The sequence below is a fragment of the Ambystoma mexicanum genome, chromosome 5p, assembly GCF_040938575.1.
Source record: "Ambystoma mexicanum isolate Mex_15411 chromosome 5p, UKY_AmexF1_1, whole genome shotgun sequence".
NCBI lineage: Eukaryota > Metazoa > Chordata > Amphibia > Caudata > Ambystomatidae > Ambystoma > Ambystoma mexicanum.
Window position 1 is genome coordinate 1,200,090,663 of NC_090930.1, and position 16,533 is coordinate 1,200,107,195.

At 47.9% G+C, this 16,533-nt stretch overlaps 1 protein-coding gene across 3 annotated transcripts in view; it reads right to left on the reverse strand.

Annotated features, from left to right (window-relative positions):
* The window catches only part of PIGN (phosphatidylinositol glycan anchor biosynthesis class N), a 1,975,532-nt gene that overhangs the window by 1,701,518 nt on the left and 257,481 nt on the right, over positions 1 to 16,533 (reverse strand). For all 3 annotated transcript variants that reach the window (XM_069613664.1, XM_069613662.1, XM_069613663.1), the window contains 2 exons: positions 15,673 to 15,779; positions 7,171 to 7,295 (listed from right to left, as the gene is read on the reverse strand). In XM_069613664.1, coding sequence (XP_069469765.1) covers positions 7,171 to 7,295; positions 15,673 to 15,779 — 232 coding nt within the window. The remainder of the gene's footprint in view (positions 1 to 7,170; positions 7,296 to 15,672; positions 15,780 to 16,533) is intronic.

Sequence of the window (16,533 nt, forward strand, 5' to 3'; positions counted from 1 at the left end):
GGTAACCCTTAATGGTACCGACTTGCAGGCCCTTGTGGGCTAGCAAAATCAAAAAAGACCGAACCACAGGAATGGCACATGAAAAAGGATCCACATTCTTTACCCTGCACCAGTTGCAGAAATTTCTCCAATGGCAACGGTACAGGGACTTTGTTGCGGGCCTTCTGGCCGAAAGCAACACCTCCATCACGTCTTCATGGAAGTCCCAATCCTTATACCTCAACCTCTCAGAAACCAAGCATGAAGGTGGAGAGACTTGACCTCTGGATGGAGAACCCGACCCCCCTCCCGTGAGAGCAGATCGTCTCAATAGGGAAGACGGCGTGGAGGGCAGATGGACATGTCGAGAAGGTCCGGGTACCACGCTCTCCTGGCCCAATGCCGGAGCAATGAGGATCATTCGGGAACTGAACCTCCGTAACCTCTGCAACACTTGCGGAATGACGGGGACTGGCGGAAATGCAAACAGCAGTGTGAAGGACCACTCTACTACGAACGCGTCCCCTAAGGCTCCTCTTGGAGGAAATTCCCGCGAGCAGAATCTTCTGCACTTCCGGTTGACACTGGTGGCGAAGAGATCCACTTGTGGGGTCCCCCAAAGGGTGAAGATCTCCAAGAGAACTTCCTGAGCCAGCTCCCACTCGTGAGAGACCGTGCTCTGCCAGCTCAGAGCGTCCACCGCCTCGTTTTCGTCTCCGGCCAGATGAACTGCCGAGATCGAAATTTCCTGCTGGATGGCCCAGAACTAGAGCTGCATTGCCTCTCTGCACAGTGGGAGAGACCCTGCCCCCCCTTTTTGTTGAGGTAGTGCACAGCCACTGTATTGTCCGTCAGAAATAGGACATTCTTCCCCTGTACAGATGGCAGAAAAGCCTTCAGGGCTAGCATGACAGCCCTCAGCTCCAACAGATTGATATGGAGTCTGGACTCCGACAGAGACCAACGACCGCTGACTGTCAATTCGTTAGCATGAGCTTCCCATCCCATGAGGAATGCGTCCGTCAGAATCGTTACCTCCGGCCAGGGTAGCCAAAATGGAGCCCCCTTCATCAGACTGCGTTTGATGGCCCACCACAGAAGATCCTGGGCGACCGAGGGTGGCACCTGAACGGGATCCGACATCCTGCCGGAGGACTGCGTCTTGAGAGCCCATTGCAGAGATCTCATCCGCAACCTGGCCACTGGCACCAGTAGAATGCAGGATGCCATGAGAACGAGCAACCTCAAGAACTCGAATGCCGAGAGACTCTGGGCATGTTGAAACCAGTGCACCATCTGCAGAATGTGATGAGCCCTCACCTGGGGAGGCAAACACAGCCCCAGGGATGTGTCGAGCACTGCTCTGATGTACTGGAGCCGCTGGGTAGATGTCAAGTGGGACTTCTCTAAGTTGAGGGAGAAGCCCAGCTTGTGAAGGGAGTGGGAGCTGACTGACAGATGATCCAGGACTTGCTCAGGAGAGCACGCCCTGATCAACCAATCGTCCAGGAAGGGGTAGACGTGAATCCCCCCCTTTCCTGAGATAATGCTGCCACCACCACCATGAGCTTGGTGAAGACCCTTGGGGCGGAGGTCAATCCGAACGGCAGGACCCGAAACTGAAAATGCGAGTCGCCAACCGCGAACCTCAGGTACTTCTTGTGCTTGGTATGAATCGGCACATGAAAGTAAGCATCCTTGAGGTCAAGAGACACCAACCAGTCCTGAAGTTGAAGGGTCTGGAGGACTTGAGAGAGAGCAACCATCTTGAACTTGTCCTTCCTGAGGAGCTTGTTCAAACCAGGCAAGTCCATGATGGGTCTCAATCCCTCGTGTTTTTCGGGATCAAAAAATAAGGGGAATATCATCCCTTGTTGCTCTCCGCTACAGGCACCAGTTCTATGGTGCCTTTCTCCAGCAGGGATTTGATTTCCTGCGCAAGGAGCGGATACGGACTCTTCAAAGAGAGCTTTCCCGGTGGATTGTCGTGAGGCCTCTGGCGGAAAGGAAGACAGTAGCCGTGGGCTATGATCTCCAGAACCCACCCATCTGAAGTAATGGCACGCCATTCTACAAGATGCTGCGCCAGCCTTCCCCCAACCGGCGAACCATGGGACATGACCTCATGACTGAGCTGAAGCGGCTGCGGCAGTGCCTGAGGGCAAAGAGGCAACTGCTCGAGCGGCTTTTGCACCTCGAGTACCTTGTTTTCCATCTCTGGTACTCCTACGTTGGCCCCTTTGACTGGCAGCTCCCCTCGATCTACCAAAGGAAGAGTAGTATCGAAAAGAACCTCCCCTGCATTGCTGTCCCCTAGGACGAAAAGGCGGAGGTTGACGTACTGCAGCGCTCAATGAATTTGCTGCAGCTTTGGAAGTCTGCAACCTCTCAAGGCTCTCGTCTGCCTTGCTGCCAAAAAGATGGTCACCATCAAAAGGCATGTTGAGAAGCCAGGACTGTACATCAGGAGCAAACCCCGACTTCCGCAACCACACAAACTTGCGCATCACGGTGTTCGCCGCCATAGACCGGCTGACACAGTCAGCCACGTCCAGACCCGACTGAACGGATTCACGCATGGCATCCTTGCCATCCTGAACGAGGGCAAGAAAACCATCCCGTTCCTCCCCTTCGGGAATATGTTCAGCTGCCAAAGAAACACAATTCCACAGAGTGTGAGTGAATCTTGCCAAAGCACAAACGGAGTTGGCTGCCTTTAAAGCCATACCCCCAGATGAAAACACTTTCTTCGCCCAACCGTCAAAGCGCTTGTCGTCCCTATCCGGAGGGATGGTAGGGTACGCAGCCTGCTTTGCTGGGGCCGTAGCCCCCTGCACCACCAAACTCTCCGGAGTGGGGTACAAAGACAAGTAGCCGGGGTCGCCACTGGCTGGATGGTATTTTTTCGGTAGCAACTTATTCACTGCCGGGAGACTCTCCAGAGCAGTGCAAGCCGCCGCCAGCCTTCTTTGTAAGGCCATATGAAATGGCAGCACTGGGTCAGTGGGTGGACCTTGGTCCAAAATATCTGTCAGGTCATCCTGCAGAAAATCCACAGGTGGAGCAGACCACCCCAAGTACTCCGTCACCCTCGACAAGAGACGCCTGTACGACGACTCAGCGTGTGTACCAGGCTCAGGCCTGCCAAACTCAACCTCCGGAGAGGTGTCCAGACCACCAGCGTCATGTAAGGATTGACACAGGTCTTCCATTTGGCTATGACCTGATAACAGGTCATCAGGAACCTCAGGAGGAACAAACCCCTCCACATCTGACCCTTCATCCACCTCTGAGATGTAATCTAAAAGGCTGGAATAAATCCCTGGAGGAAGGTACAGAAAAAGGCTCAAACACAGGCCTCACTGATTTACTCAGGACCTTCCTCTGGGTTTCCACCGGTCTCTGGGGCACCTCTGATAAAGCCTCCTCAAAAGGCGTCAAGGGCGTCGACGTCGAGCGAGGCACCGACGGCTTCGACAATGGCTTGGAGGCCAGAGCCCCGAGCGTGTCCTTCGACGGCCTTGGCGCCGATGCCTTCTTAGAAGGTCTCACAGGCTCCAACGATCTCGAGGGCGACGAGGACCGGGACCTGGAGCGGGCATGGCTAGAGGGATCTACCTTGTCCGATCGAGACCTCAGCGGCTCCCGAAGATCGCGCCGACCGCCCGAGCCCGAAGGCGTGCGAGCGGTGGCCCTAGCGTGTTCCTTGCCGGCTTCTCTTGAAGGCGCGGACGGAACAGAGCCCTGCGATTCGAAAATTGCCATCATCTCCTTGCAAAATGTGTCCCATTCTGCTGGAGATTAATGCTTGTTGGGACAAGCTACCCGCCGGACGAGGACGGAGAAGGCGACCGGTGACGGCGCTTCCCAGAGTGCCTAGAAGAAGCAGAGGAATGGCGGGAACCACTCATGGACCGAGACCCCCTGGACTTACGCCGAAGCGGAGAGTCGCCCCTCGAATCGTCCGTCGAAAGCCCAGCGGATTTCAATTTACGGGGTTTGGAAACCCTACCGACAGATAGCTTCTTCTTCCGCTCCCGCAAGGCCTTCGACGTCAAAGACTGGCATTCATCGCAGTCATCGGTGGCATGGTCCTCGCCGAGGCACCACAGGCAGACGTCGTGCGGATCCGTAAGCGACATCTTGGAACCGCAGTCGCAGCATTTCTTGAAGCACGACCTCGGGTAGAAGAAAACGAATACATGATTCTCATAAGAAACCAAGAACGAAGAACTGATTCAACAGGAGAAGAACCAAGGCGCGCTGAGATTCCGAAGCGAACACGTTCGCGGAAAAAACAGAACTGAGGCTATGGGCGTCGTGCATCCTACTTATAACATCCGGTGACGTCGGCTCTCGACACAGGCCCTCGAGGGACAGCGTATCGACGTCATTGACATAGGACTCCCAAGCTGAATTTTTTTTCCAAAGCAGCACAGCTGTGGTGATTACTGTCATAGATGTGGAATATGTCGGAGGACACAATGCCTTCAAAACTATAATAACTATAAAAATACTCAGGAACTGATGCCAATGCTGGTACGGGAGCAAAAGAGGAAGCGGAATACAAAATTACCAGAACAAACCTCAGAATATTGTGGTAACCCAACTCTCTTGGGATCGCTGAAGGGGGTAAGATCAAGATATCCTCACAAGCCTTGCATTAAAGCAATCACCCTAACAAAGTAAACAGGTCAGTAGTGGGGGCACATATTCAAATACAAAAGTACTGTTATTTACTCTGAGAAACCTGAAGGTGTCTCCCCAGCTAGTTCCCATGGATCTGTCATCCAAGAGGCCAGGACATGGCTATCACTATTGGATCCAGTTCCCGGGGGTGGGCCACTGAGGGAGGAACACCTGGATGGGGGAGTACTCGGGGAGTGGAACACCAATGGGTGAGACGCGGTATACCCTTCCGTTAAAACCTTTTCAGCATCCTCTCACGTGGGACATTCCAAACCACTACCCCCCTTTTTCCATGGCGAACACTTTTGCACAACACAACGGACTAACACTTGAACCATTTACCTGACATGTCCCAATACCAGGTTCAGGCAAAGTCAGGCAATTGATCAGAATCACACAAACCTGACGACCCTTTGCCTTCCCCACAGGGATAAAAGGTGGAGCCAGAGAGCACAGTATGAGAAAGGCGAAAACAGCAGACAGTACGTTGACGGCTACCACGCGGCAGTTCAAGAGAAGGCGGCGGGAAATGAGAGGGTGGTGAGGAGCAGAGTGACCTTGCACTTGCCCTTTTCATTCCAGACCTGAGGAACGTTTGTGGAGGAGAATCTAAGGCTGTGAACAATAGCACAAGTGTTCTGCTGCAGATATCAACAGTTCACGGGCAAACCTATGCTGATAAGACGGAGCAGAGGAAACTCCTGCGCCTGTGGTACCAGCCTTGAATCCAGAAGCCCAAAAGCCAGGAGGTTCATTACAGCTGGTGAGTCGAGGTGAGAACTGATAAGAACCGGGCTGTGTTGAATGACAATCGCAAGAGTGGCAAGCTTCGAAACAAAGCCAAATAGACTTTGAATGAATTGTTAAAAATGTGACAGGGAGAGCAGCAGGAGAGGGAAAGCGGCACCACGTCAGTGCTAATACGAGAGACTCTGGTCGAGCCCCAAATGAGAGAAACTACCGAAACCAGAGGGCCACCAAAGGAACTCAAAATGGTCATAAGTGAGTGTCGAGCAAAGGCCCCGTACAATCGAAAGACTTTGATCCGTAAATTGGCTAAAAGCAAGGGAAGTGAGTTCCGAATGGTGAATTACGAAAGGGGACGTGAATCCTGCAAACATTTGAAAGCAGTAGAAAGTTTTGAAAAGGCAATAGTGAACATGGAGGAGGGATGCCAGAGGAGAGGGGATGAAGTATAAACGTCCCGAGAAACAGAGTGTTAAAGTGAACCCAGAAAATGGAGAGCCACTGAACTGTTTGATAAAGACAATACGATTTGTGGATTGCAATTGAGAAGGGTCAGCCCAGAAGAGGGGGACCCAGGGGTGAACCCATTGCCCCGTGAATATTGGGAACTAACTTTTATTTGTTAAAGGAATTTTTGTTTTTGGTTATCTGAACAAGTTAGGCCCGAAGGCAAGAGACTTTCTAAGGAAACAAGACTTGGCCATCAATGGTCCTGAGAACTGCCATTGAAACTGTCCCCTCGTGCTAAAGAAGCCAGAGACTGTACTGCGCTCCACCAACTCCACCTTACCCTGTGCTCAAAACATGGGGAAGGGAGACCCAGGCTACCGCCTCCTGACTTATCATTTGAGAACACTCCTTTCTTTCTTGAAACTTAACCCTCACATCGCTTTGTAAACACCCTTGAACTGTGATCACTTGTGTCTGTCTTACTTGTCACCATGAGTTCCTCACATTACCAGTAATCAGCAAAATAGTGAAAAAGGAACCCCAATTTGGTGTACTGGGAGCAGCCAGCAGCATGAAAACCTTCCATATAACAAAATGTGGTGGCTGTAAAATTATACTGAAAGGACTAAACAGCATTGCTTTATCGGCTACTTGCACCAATCTTAAGCTTTGCGGCACCCTGGGGGTCTAAGGTCCAGGAGCACAGGGCACTTGATCAGGGCTCACATCAACTCACAAGGCCCATGCAACACACAGGGTTCCTGGTTAAGGGATGCATATGCCTCCATGTCTGGCATTTCTACCCTTCAACCATGCAATATGATTCACCTACCGCGAGGGTCAGATTCAAGTCAGGTTTGCGGACCCCAAGTTGGCTCTCAAACACCTAATAAAATTCCTGAAATAAATTGGACAAGATAGTGTTGCTCCGCCTAACTCCTGTGGGATTTTGTTTTGAAAGCTCATCTTTTGGGACCCTTCTACCGCAATAAATGTTTTCCCCCCTATCACATAGCCGCAAAACATTCTACATTTGTTTTCAAATTTAGCTTCATGAGTTTGCAAGGTAAACACTTTTTTGCACCACAAGGGTATGAGGAGGTTTAGGGAACACAGCGACAACTCATCCATTCCCTGCCTCAGAAACACGATTCAAGTACAATTTGTCGGGAAGGGAAAAAGTATGTGTTACAGCACACACTGAGGACATCGTTTTTTTGATACCCCAAATGCACATGCTTTCACAAGTGTTCTTCTTACAAATGCTTCATAAAAATAGAAAAGTGAAAACATCACTATAATTACCTTGAGTATGGCCGATGAGCGTGTCCATTTGTGTCTAATCCCAGCAGATGGAAGAAAAAGACAATCTTATCCTCATTCAGTTGATTAAACAGGCTCTGGTTGCTTTTTGCAGAATTAAAGAATTCCTAGATTGAAATGTAAAGAAAACACTGTAAGAAGATTATACCAGTTAAATGAGTAAATATTAAGCCTGTAAACAAAGTAGCAATATTGCAAAACACAGTATCTGCATGTGCTGAAAAGAAAATGTTTGGGTGTGTGTGGGCATATGGACAGTGTTTTGGCACATGAATAGCATGTGGACATATGAGTTTGTGTGTGTGGGCTTGTACAGTGTGTGGATGTGTGTGTTGTTGGAGGCTTATGCATAGTGTATGGTTGCATGAACAGTGCATAGGTCTATGCACATTGTGTGGATGTATGGAAAGGATGTGGTCATACGTTCAGGGCATGGGTTTTCATGCAGAGTGAGGGGAGTTGTTTTTGTGTATTTGTAACAGTTATTTCAGAGGGTGTCCGAATCTCGGAGCCAAGAGAGCCACCCGCTAATGAAACCCATGTTGATGGGTATACGGCTCCAGAGTCCATCCAACTCCCCCCCACCACACCCCCTTGAGCAACAACTCAAGACCTGTAGTCACCCTATCATGAAGACTCTTCCCTCATAGATGCTGTAATGAGGACCCTGTCTGGCTTCGTGAGATCTAGTGTGATGACCAATCAGCCGGGTGCCTTCCCAAGCTAGCAGACCATGGGCCTTGGGGTGGAATATGGAGGATCCTTTGGTCAACCCCACTTAGTCCCGGTCTCATGGCAGGGAATGGTCACATGATGCCTCAAGATACTGTCCTCTTAAGAGATCTGAGCTCTAGGAGTAAAAGCAATCATGTTGTGAGGAACATGAAGGCTTACAACACCGGGAGCAAACACCCACTCTGACACCAGAAGACCTGATAGTTCCCTATGGTCCATTCAAAGAGCAGAGAAATACCCAAAATGGGTACCACACTAATTTGTCTGCACGTTTAGAGAATGGAGACACACAGATTTACTATAGCACTTGCTCGACAAGGCTATTCAAAGGGCAGAGGCATAAGCATTTGTTAAGGCACTCGCACTGAAAGTCCTTCCTGAAAATCAGTGACCCATCTGATTTTTTCGGCACACCTTGTACAGCATGTTAATAAGTTAACTTCAAGAGTTGACACTGGGCTAATTTCCCGTAGCAAGAGGCTAATCCCCACTGTCAGACAAATGGGACAGGTTTCAAAAGTGCGTATAATCGGCTCACCTTCATGTATCGCACCTAGGGAAAGTGAACACCAGCTCCAAGATTATGATATACCACAGCAATGGCAGAAGTGTACTGGGGCGCTACAGGGGTTGGGGGTATCCAAATTCGTGGGCAAGCACTTTAATGTTTTTTTCCAGACCCAAGGTACCAAAGCTCACATGGTATATTCAAAGCCCTTCACCCAGTCCCAACTACATGTGCAGACACTCAAATGGAGCCGTCACTGAGAGAAGGTATCACAGAGCTATATAAACCTAGATACTTAGTTTAGCAGAGTGGGCGTTTGAAGTGGAAGTGTGTCAGGAGTTTGGAGGAGGTTGGAGAGCAAGGCAGGAGTTTGGAGGACGCTGGAGAGTGAACAAAGAGTTTGGAGGAGAGTTTAGTGGAGTAGGTTGGAGAATAGACTGGGAGATAAGTTACAATCCTAAGAGAGGGAGGTGACAGAGGACCTCAAAATACCCATTGCTGAAAGAGAAAAGGTGTGAAAACACTGGCCAGGACAAGTACTGGGAGGCATTGTGTGACAGAAGGTGGTACCAGGAGTGACATTTATGGCATGGCTGCGATTTTGAGGGGGATTTAAAGCTCACCCCCTGCCTCTGAGACAGAGATGGTTGGCAGGGGTCTCTGTCCTGCCCCGACAGTGTAGAGTCATGGACCTCGTCACAGATGCCTAGTTTTTCTTTTAAAAAGCATAAGGTGACCACTATGGTGAGAGTTAGGATGGCGCTCGAGAGAGTTAGTAGAGATGTAGCATGGCCTGCAAAGAGGGGACGGACGGACAGATGTGTAATATATATCATACATTGCTTGCTGTAATTGTATTTCTGATGCTTCTATCTGCTTAGATTCACATGCTATGCATTGGCCAACATCTAGTGGTAGCCGCAGAGTATTGCATTTTTGGTTTTCGAAACTCGAAAAGGGACGACGACAGGGTGACGAGTGAGTGAGGCGTCTGTTGTGACAATCACTTGTACTTCTGGATAGTGGAAGGGTTTCCCGTTCAGCAGATTTTCTCTCGTCCACCAGCAAAGACTTTGTGATAGTGTTGGCGAAATTACCACTAGATCGTCCCATTGACCACTTGCCTGAGACCATTGTTTCGCCAACCACTCCTGAATGGGTCGCATGTGCAGGCGCGCAGGTGGTACCAGTTAAATGCAAGAAGCCATCATGCTTAGCAAACGCAAAGCTTTGCGCACCCTTATCTGGTGGCCGGCCTGATAATGTGGTAATTTGCAGTAACATGTTTTGGACTCTTTCCTCTGACGGAAAGACCAACCCCTCTTCTGTCGCTAGGCTTGATATTTTCTCGTTGATGGAGAAGCCCAATTGAAAGAGAAGGTTGATAGGTCTTTGAATGTTTTTCCTGCAAATTAGGGGACACTCCCCTGTAATCAGCAAGTCGTCCAGGTAAGGGTACACTGGGATGGCCTCCCTGCGCAGGTGTGCTGCCACCACCGCCAGTACCTTCGTGAATACCCTTGGAGCAGATGCTATTTCCTAAGGGCAGCACTTTGAATTGGTAGTGCTGGTTTGCCATCTTGAACCGCAAGAATCTTCTGTGCGCTGGGTACATTGAAATATGAAAATTGGCATCTTTCATATTCAGTGTTGCCATGTAATCCCCCTTCTTGTAGCGTAGTCATGCAGAACTTTTATGGCTTGACATATCTGTTTGGAGGGCGTAAATCTAATACTGGGCGCATTGTTAGATCTTTCTTTGGCACAAGGAAGTAAGTTAATAATACCTTTGTTTACCTGGTTGGCCGGGACGACTTCTATGGCGTCCTTTTGGAGAAGTGTGACGATTTCCTCAAGGAGGATGCATTGGTCTTATTTGGAGTGGGTTTTCAGGCGTGGGGGGTGGTTCTGGTTTTGCCTGAGAAGCTTTATACAATATCCGCCCGCTACGGTGGACAGCACCCACCTGTCTGAGGTGATTCACTGCTTCTGAGGTGGGGTTCCACCTCTGGAGGAGGAACCCCTTCCCCGACCGTGAGATCTGCACGGTCCTCTCTTGTAATTTTGAGAGACTTGGCCTTGATTGTTCCCCCAGGCCGTACCTTGACTTTGATTATAAGAACCCCTCTGGACAAATTGTCCTTGTGTGCGACGAAAAATTGCTGTTTCCCCTTTGGCCAGGAGATAATTAGTCAATTGGCCCAAAGATTTCAATGTATCATACTCCTCCTTGGCTGTCTTCAAGGCGTCCTCGACGGCCTTGTCAAAGAGTACATTGGGCTCGACGGGCATGTTAATGAGAGTAGCCTGCATCTCTGGCTTAAATCCGGATTGCCGTAACCAAGCGTGACGCTTAATAATGGTACCCTCAGCTATGATTCTTCCGGCGTTGTCCATGGCATCAAGGCTGCTCTTTAGCAGGCAGCTTGACACTGCCCTCCCCTTCTGCAGCCACCAGTGCTAAGTTTTGAGGGGTTCCGGGGCTGACGAGAGCAATGCTGAGACTTTGCCCCATTTATGGCAATTATTACTAGCTAATAAGGTCGAGTTATTAGCATTCTGGTCTGCAATGCAGCATTGTGTAAGGCCTCTTGCTTTCTTTGTCTGGGGGAGCCTCAGAGGAGGCTAGGTGAGCATCTGCTCTCTTTCTTGTTGTAGTAACAACTAGTGAGTCAGGCTTTAGTTGACCCCGAATGTACAGCGGGTCTGATGGTACAGGTCTGAAAGGTTTTTCAATGCGTGGGTTCACAGCCCTCGTCTGATTGGGTGTCTCCAGTGAGGGTTGCACCTTTTGCTGGATGGACTTTAGTAGTGGAAGAAACTGAGTAACAGCTTTTTTATCTCCCAAGATTTCGTCAACTAAATCCTTGTCCTGTGGATCCTCTTGGGTAGATATTTGAAAATATTCAGCTGCTTTGATAAGTACCTCGTTCAGGAGAGGTTGATTATCAATGGGTGAATCTACAATAGGGGGGTCTTGATCCACTGGTGAATCTATGATGTACATGTCTGTATCAGGGTCGCCCTCATCCTCCTCATTATCCCTTAATAAGGGTCTGCAGCTTCTTGGTCATAGAGGTCTTCATGATCAGTGTCCGGGTCATATAGTTCAATTATAGTTAGATCTTCTGCTGGTTCACCGTGGCGGGACCTTTTAGCAGGGGATTCAACAGGGTTGTGCAACCCAGAGGCCGCTGTTGTGGGAGGGGTGGAGTGAAAACTTGTGAAGTAGCTAGGGTCTTTCTCATAAAAATTTGCATGAAAGACATTCTTCTCATGACCCTATCTATATCTTCAGCTGACCATTGGGCAGAACTAGGAAAGACCATAGATTGGGTTGGGAGACCTAGATCTTTCGGAGTGGGTGGGATTACCTTAGAAGGTGTAGTCTTTTTCTTTAAGGCTGAGGACTGGGAATCCTGTGACTGAGGTTCCTTACTCTTATGAGGGGACCTATCCTTCTGTGTCTTATCCATATGAGGGGTCTTAGAGGATCTCTTCTTTAGACTCCCTTGACTTTATAAGGCTTTCCGGGAACATTTTTTTTAACTAACTAAGCAAGTCCGGCCTGTATGGTCTTTTTTACCGAAATCGACGAGGAATGTCGAATCTCGGCTACGGTTAGCTCAGAAGTTTCTTCAGCCGACTCACGCTCTTCAGGAATATTTTTATCTGTCACGTCTGTTCTGTCTTTCGATAGTCGGGACCTGTCATGTGGCGATCTCAATCTGGAGTGCCCAGAGGACAGCGATTCAACTGACCTCTCCCTAGATGTTGCGCGTTGCTGTTTGCTCGACACGTGTGTCGAGTCACGGCGGTGGGTTGTGTGTTTGGTGGGTGGGGGATGTTAGTGAGAGTGCATTTCGCTGCCGGGTGTTGTCCCAGTAACATGGCCGCTGGCCTGTTAGTTGGGGTTAGGGGCCTGCGCTTTGGAAAACGGAGTAACCCCATCGCCTTCGGATATCGCAGCGTTACTGCCGTCGCTGAATGAACCTTTAACCTCTATGGCATCGAGTTGCCTGGCGTGATGGGCCTAGCGTTTAGTTAAGCGGTCCATCAATGTTTTGGGTTTGAAGAGTGTACACACCTGACAGGAACCCTCAACGTGGTGCTGAGGGAGGCACAAGTTACACACAAGGTGTTTGTCGACCCACAGGAATTTTTTGTTGCACTTGGGGCACAATTTAAAGAGGGTCCTTTCCATAACGAAATGACACAGCAGTTAGGCGAATGTAGTGTACGATAAGGGGTATATACATTCTAGTATGACCTCCCCCCTCTCTTCCTACTGTGTGGGCCAGAACGGACTTCCAAGGCTGGAACGGATCCGTCGACGGGAGTCTTCAACGGTCGTAACTTTTCTCCATCGCTGTCGGATGGTCTTGTTAGCCGGTGGATAGAAGGGGTTATAAAGGATAGTAAGAGAAATGATAGTTAATTGTATAATAATAAATGGCGATAAGCCGAAAGTGAACTCTGCCAAACAGCGTCTGACTATGATGGCTGAAAAAAACAATCTGAGGGACCTCGACGCGTAAAGGACCATGGGTACAGTGGACGTCACACTAGGGATAGTATTACTGGCACACCCTGTCGGGAACAGAGGTAACGATTTCTTTGAGATGCAAAAATAAAATATTAATATTCTATTCCAAATGGATCTTCTGCCCTTGCACTATACTCTTATGTGAAAATGAAAACACATATTTAGGAAACACTATATTGTTTATATTGGTTTTATTGATTTTATTGCTCTCTAAGAGTGTTAGCTTATTGAGTTGTGGTATTAATCAACTTATCTATCTAAATATGGGTACGTTAGTGAAATCGGTTAATACTGAGTAGGGTATTGTTTTATTGAATATTGTATGACAGGTTTTATTCTGTTGATGTTCCTTCATCTACGTCATATTCTTCGTAAAAACATTTATGGATTGATTTTTTTTTTAACAACTTTAAAAAGGACCGGTTGCAACAGATTACATACATATTAGTCAAGAATGGCAGAAATGAGACATCTCTCTTTTGTGGTCTGAAACCCTCCACCCCTCCGTCCCCTTCAAGTACATAACTCAAGAAACCTCCTGCTAGCCTTGTCCCTCCCTAGATAGAGGGAGGGTGTCACTAAGGCCGTAAGAAATGTCTTGCTAGCTGTGGTTGGAAGGTTAGTGCTGGCAATATCCTGTCGTATTCCAGGATGGAGGCTCAGCAGTCTGTAAAGCGCTGTAGTACTCCTCCTTTAGCCGCCGTGACTTTTTCCGGCTACAAGGATATCCCAGACTTTAATCCACCACAGTGGTAGCAGGGGGCCCTCCTGCATCTTGCACTTGCGGGCTAGGGTTATCTTTGCCGCTAGGAGAAGCTGAATGAGGAGCCTAGCGGTTGCTCATGATTTCGCGTAGCAGTCCGGCCACGTAGCTCCCAGCAAGATTACCTCTGGGGACAGTGGCAGGTTGCAATGGGTAAGCGCTTCAATAGTCTGGCTCACATCCACCCAGTAAGCCTGTGCCTTCAGGCATTCCCACCACATGTGGAAGTAAGTCCCACAGGCTCCTCATTGCCACCAGCAGGACGGGTCAAGAGACTTCTGAAAATGATGTAGGCGTTCCGACGGAGGTAATACCACCGATGGAGCAGTTTAGAGCGCATTCCTTGTTGGTGATGCATCTAGAGGCGGTGTTGTTTCTAGTCCAGATATCCACCCATCTTTGGTCATCTATGGGGTGCCCTAGGTCGGTTTCCCAGTGGGACAAAAATGTGGGGGTGTTCTAGGGCATAAAGCTCCCTCGTGGCTCCCTGTTTGACCGCTGGCTGAGAAACCCAGTGCCGGATTTGGGCGTAGGCGAACCGGTCTGTTTGTGCTAGGGAGAAACAACTCTTACATTCTTTGAAAGTTAGAGGGGCGCTGTTCTCGAACAGTTGAGAGAGAGTCTGTGGGACCCCTTGGGCCCAATTTCGAAAGTTTGCTGTTTCCAGGCCTGGGGAAAAGTCTGTGTTCTGGAGGACTGTGGAAAGTGGGCTCAGCCCCTCGAGGATGTTCTTCTTTCGTATCGCCCAATGCCAAGGATGTAGGATAGTTCTGACTGAGGAAAGTATTTTTATATCCCAAATAAACATATACCGACCCGGTTCTAGAGCTACAATTGAACAATCAAATTTACAAATATGCAACACAAGCTATCGAAATAACTAATTAACATTATTTTGATTCCCTGCTCAATTTTAATTTTTTTTTTTTTTTTTTTACAGTTGCTGTGTAGAATAAGTAGAATGTCGTACCCTCCAAAAAACACACATTACTCAAAATGGACAACTGCTGAGTTTTTAACAACTGCATTCACGAGGTTGTTTTTGATGAAGATCTCTTGGTCAATATTAATTCCTCTGCGGCTCTCCAACTGCTGTTAAACAATACCAACCACAGGACTTAACAGAAACAGAAGTTTTGTTTGGGAGGGAAACAGAGGCCATCTTATGTAATATGTATTACCCACCTAACCTGCTGGAAAATATTGCCACCCAGCTGAGTGTGATTGGAAAAGGTAAACCCGCTTGACCCTGGCGACAAAAGGGTTGTGTAGGCAATTTTCCTGCGAGCTACCCTTTTCAACCTAGCACTCTTCACAACTATTGCAAAAATAAATTCACTTAATAAATATCTTGGTTAACAGCAAATTAAAGTTTGTTTTAGCTGCATTTCACAAATTACAAATAATTTTGCATTTTAAAACTCAATTTATCTTATGATCACAGTTTATTTTAGAAATAAGAAATTTGGATCAGTGCAAAGTGTTGGCAGTCAGATTAATGATTAAAATATGTTGCACATCCATCAGCATAACTGGTAGAAAAGCCCAGCACAAGGGCCCTTCTAGGGGAGAACCGCTTTGTTTTCAATAACGCCTTGTTGGTATTTAGAAACTGCCCTTCTGGAGCATGAGACTTTGAGGCTGCCGACACCTCTGTCTTGTTACTACTACTCGTCATATGCAGGCACCTTCTGACGCAATGTTGGGATACTTGCACAGATGTTGTCAATACCCAGGATGTTGTGGAAGTACCTAGGCTCAAGATGGCACCACCTGGCATATTTGATGCTAACAGTGCATGGCCATATGATGACGGACCTAACCATACATAGTTTGCAGATTGCTTTGAAAAACACTATAAATTGCCAATCTTCGTGAATTATATTTTCCCTGCATTCATAAATTAAGAGCAACACAACAACGTGCACTAACCTTAACACTGTCAAATACCCAGGTATCGAGTTCAGATGCATCTTGTGACCCAAAGTCTTCTTGATCAGATGGATAACTGTATGTGTAAACATGGTCTCCGCTGGCACCTAGAAAATAAATATGGAGGCCAAGCCTTATGAAAGTGGATAGATCATCGGCACCTCCGAACATAAGTTAATGAATGCAACAGATGTTAAGCAGTGGAAAAAAAACGTGGTAACGGGTTACCTCTAAAGTGACTCTTACTAGAGTCTCTCACCTACTGCTAGCACCAACTTTGAGCTGATGTACCATGTTCCAAGGCTAAAACCTGCTCCTTAAAGCAGCTGCAAAAAAACCACAAATAAATCCACAGCCCGTAGTGTCATGGGGCCTTGCCCCTTCTACCCTGCCGGGGTAAGAGGAATAGGTAAGACACCATCTCATTTCAAATTGTCACCTCATAATAGAACGATGTTAGCATTGGCTTTAAAAGGCAAGGTAGAATATAGTATCTTGAATGAGATAAGCAAGTGGATTCTTATATTATATCTTATGAAGATATATTATATCAAGTTTAAGTATAGGTAGTAAAGATAGTAGTGTGACACATGCATAAGGGCAGTACAAACGGCAATACTTAAACCAGCAACTTAAGTGCTTCGCACTGCAACAATATCCTCAAAGTGCTTTAGTGCTATATACTAGAGGCTAATATTAGGCCAATATTAGCTTTCTAGTGAAAAGCAGCTCTAAACAATGACGTTTTAGAAGTAATGTCTCAGTCACAAGGAGAAGTGTGTTTTTGAGTTAGTATTCCTTAATTAATCTAAGTAACCATTTAGCATAGCAAGGTTCTAAGCAGCTTTAGCATATTATATC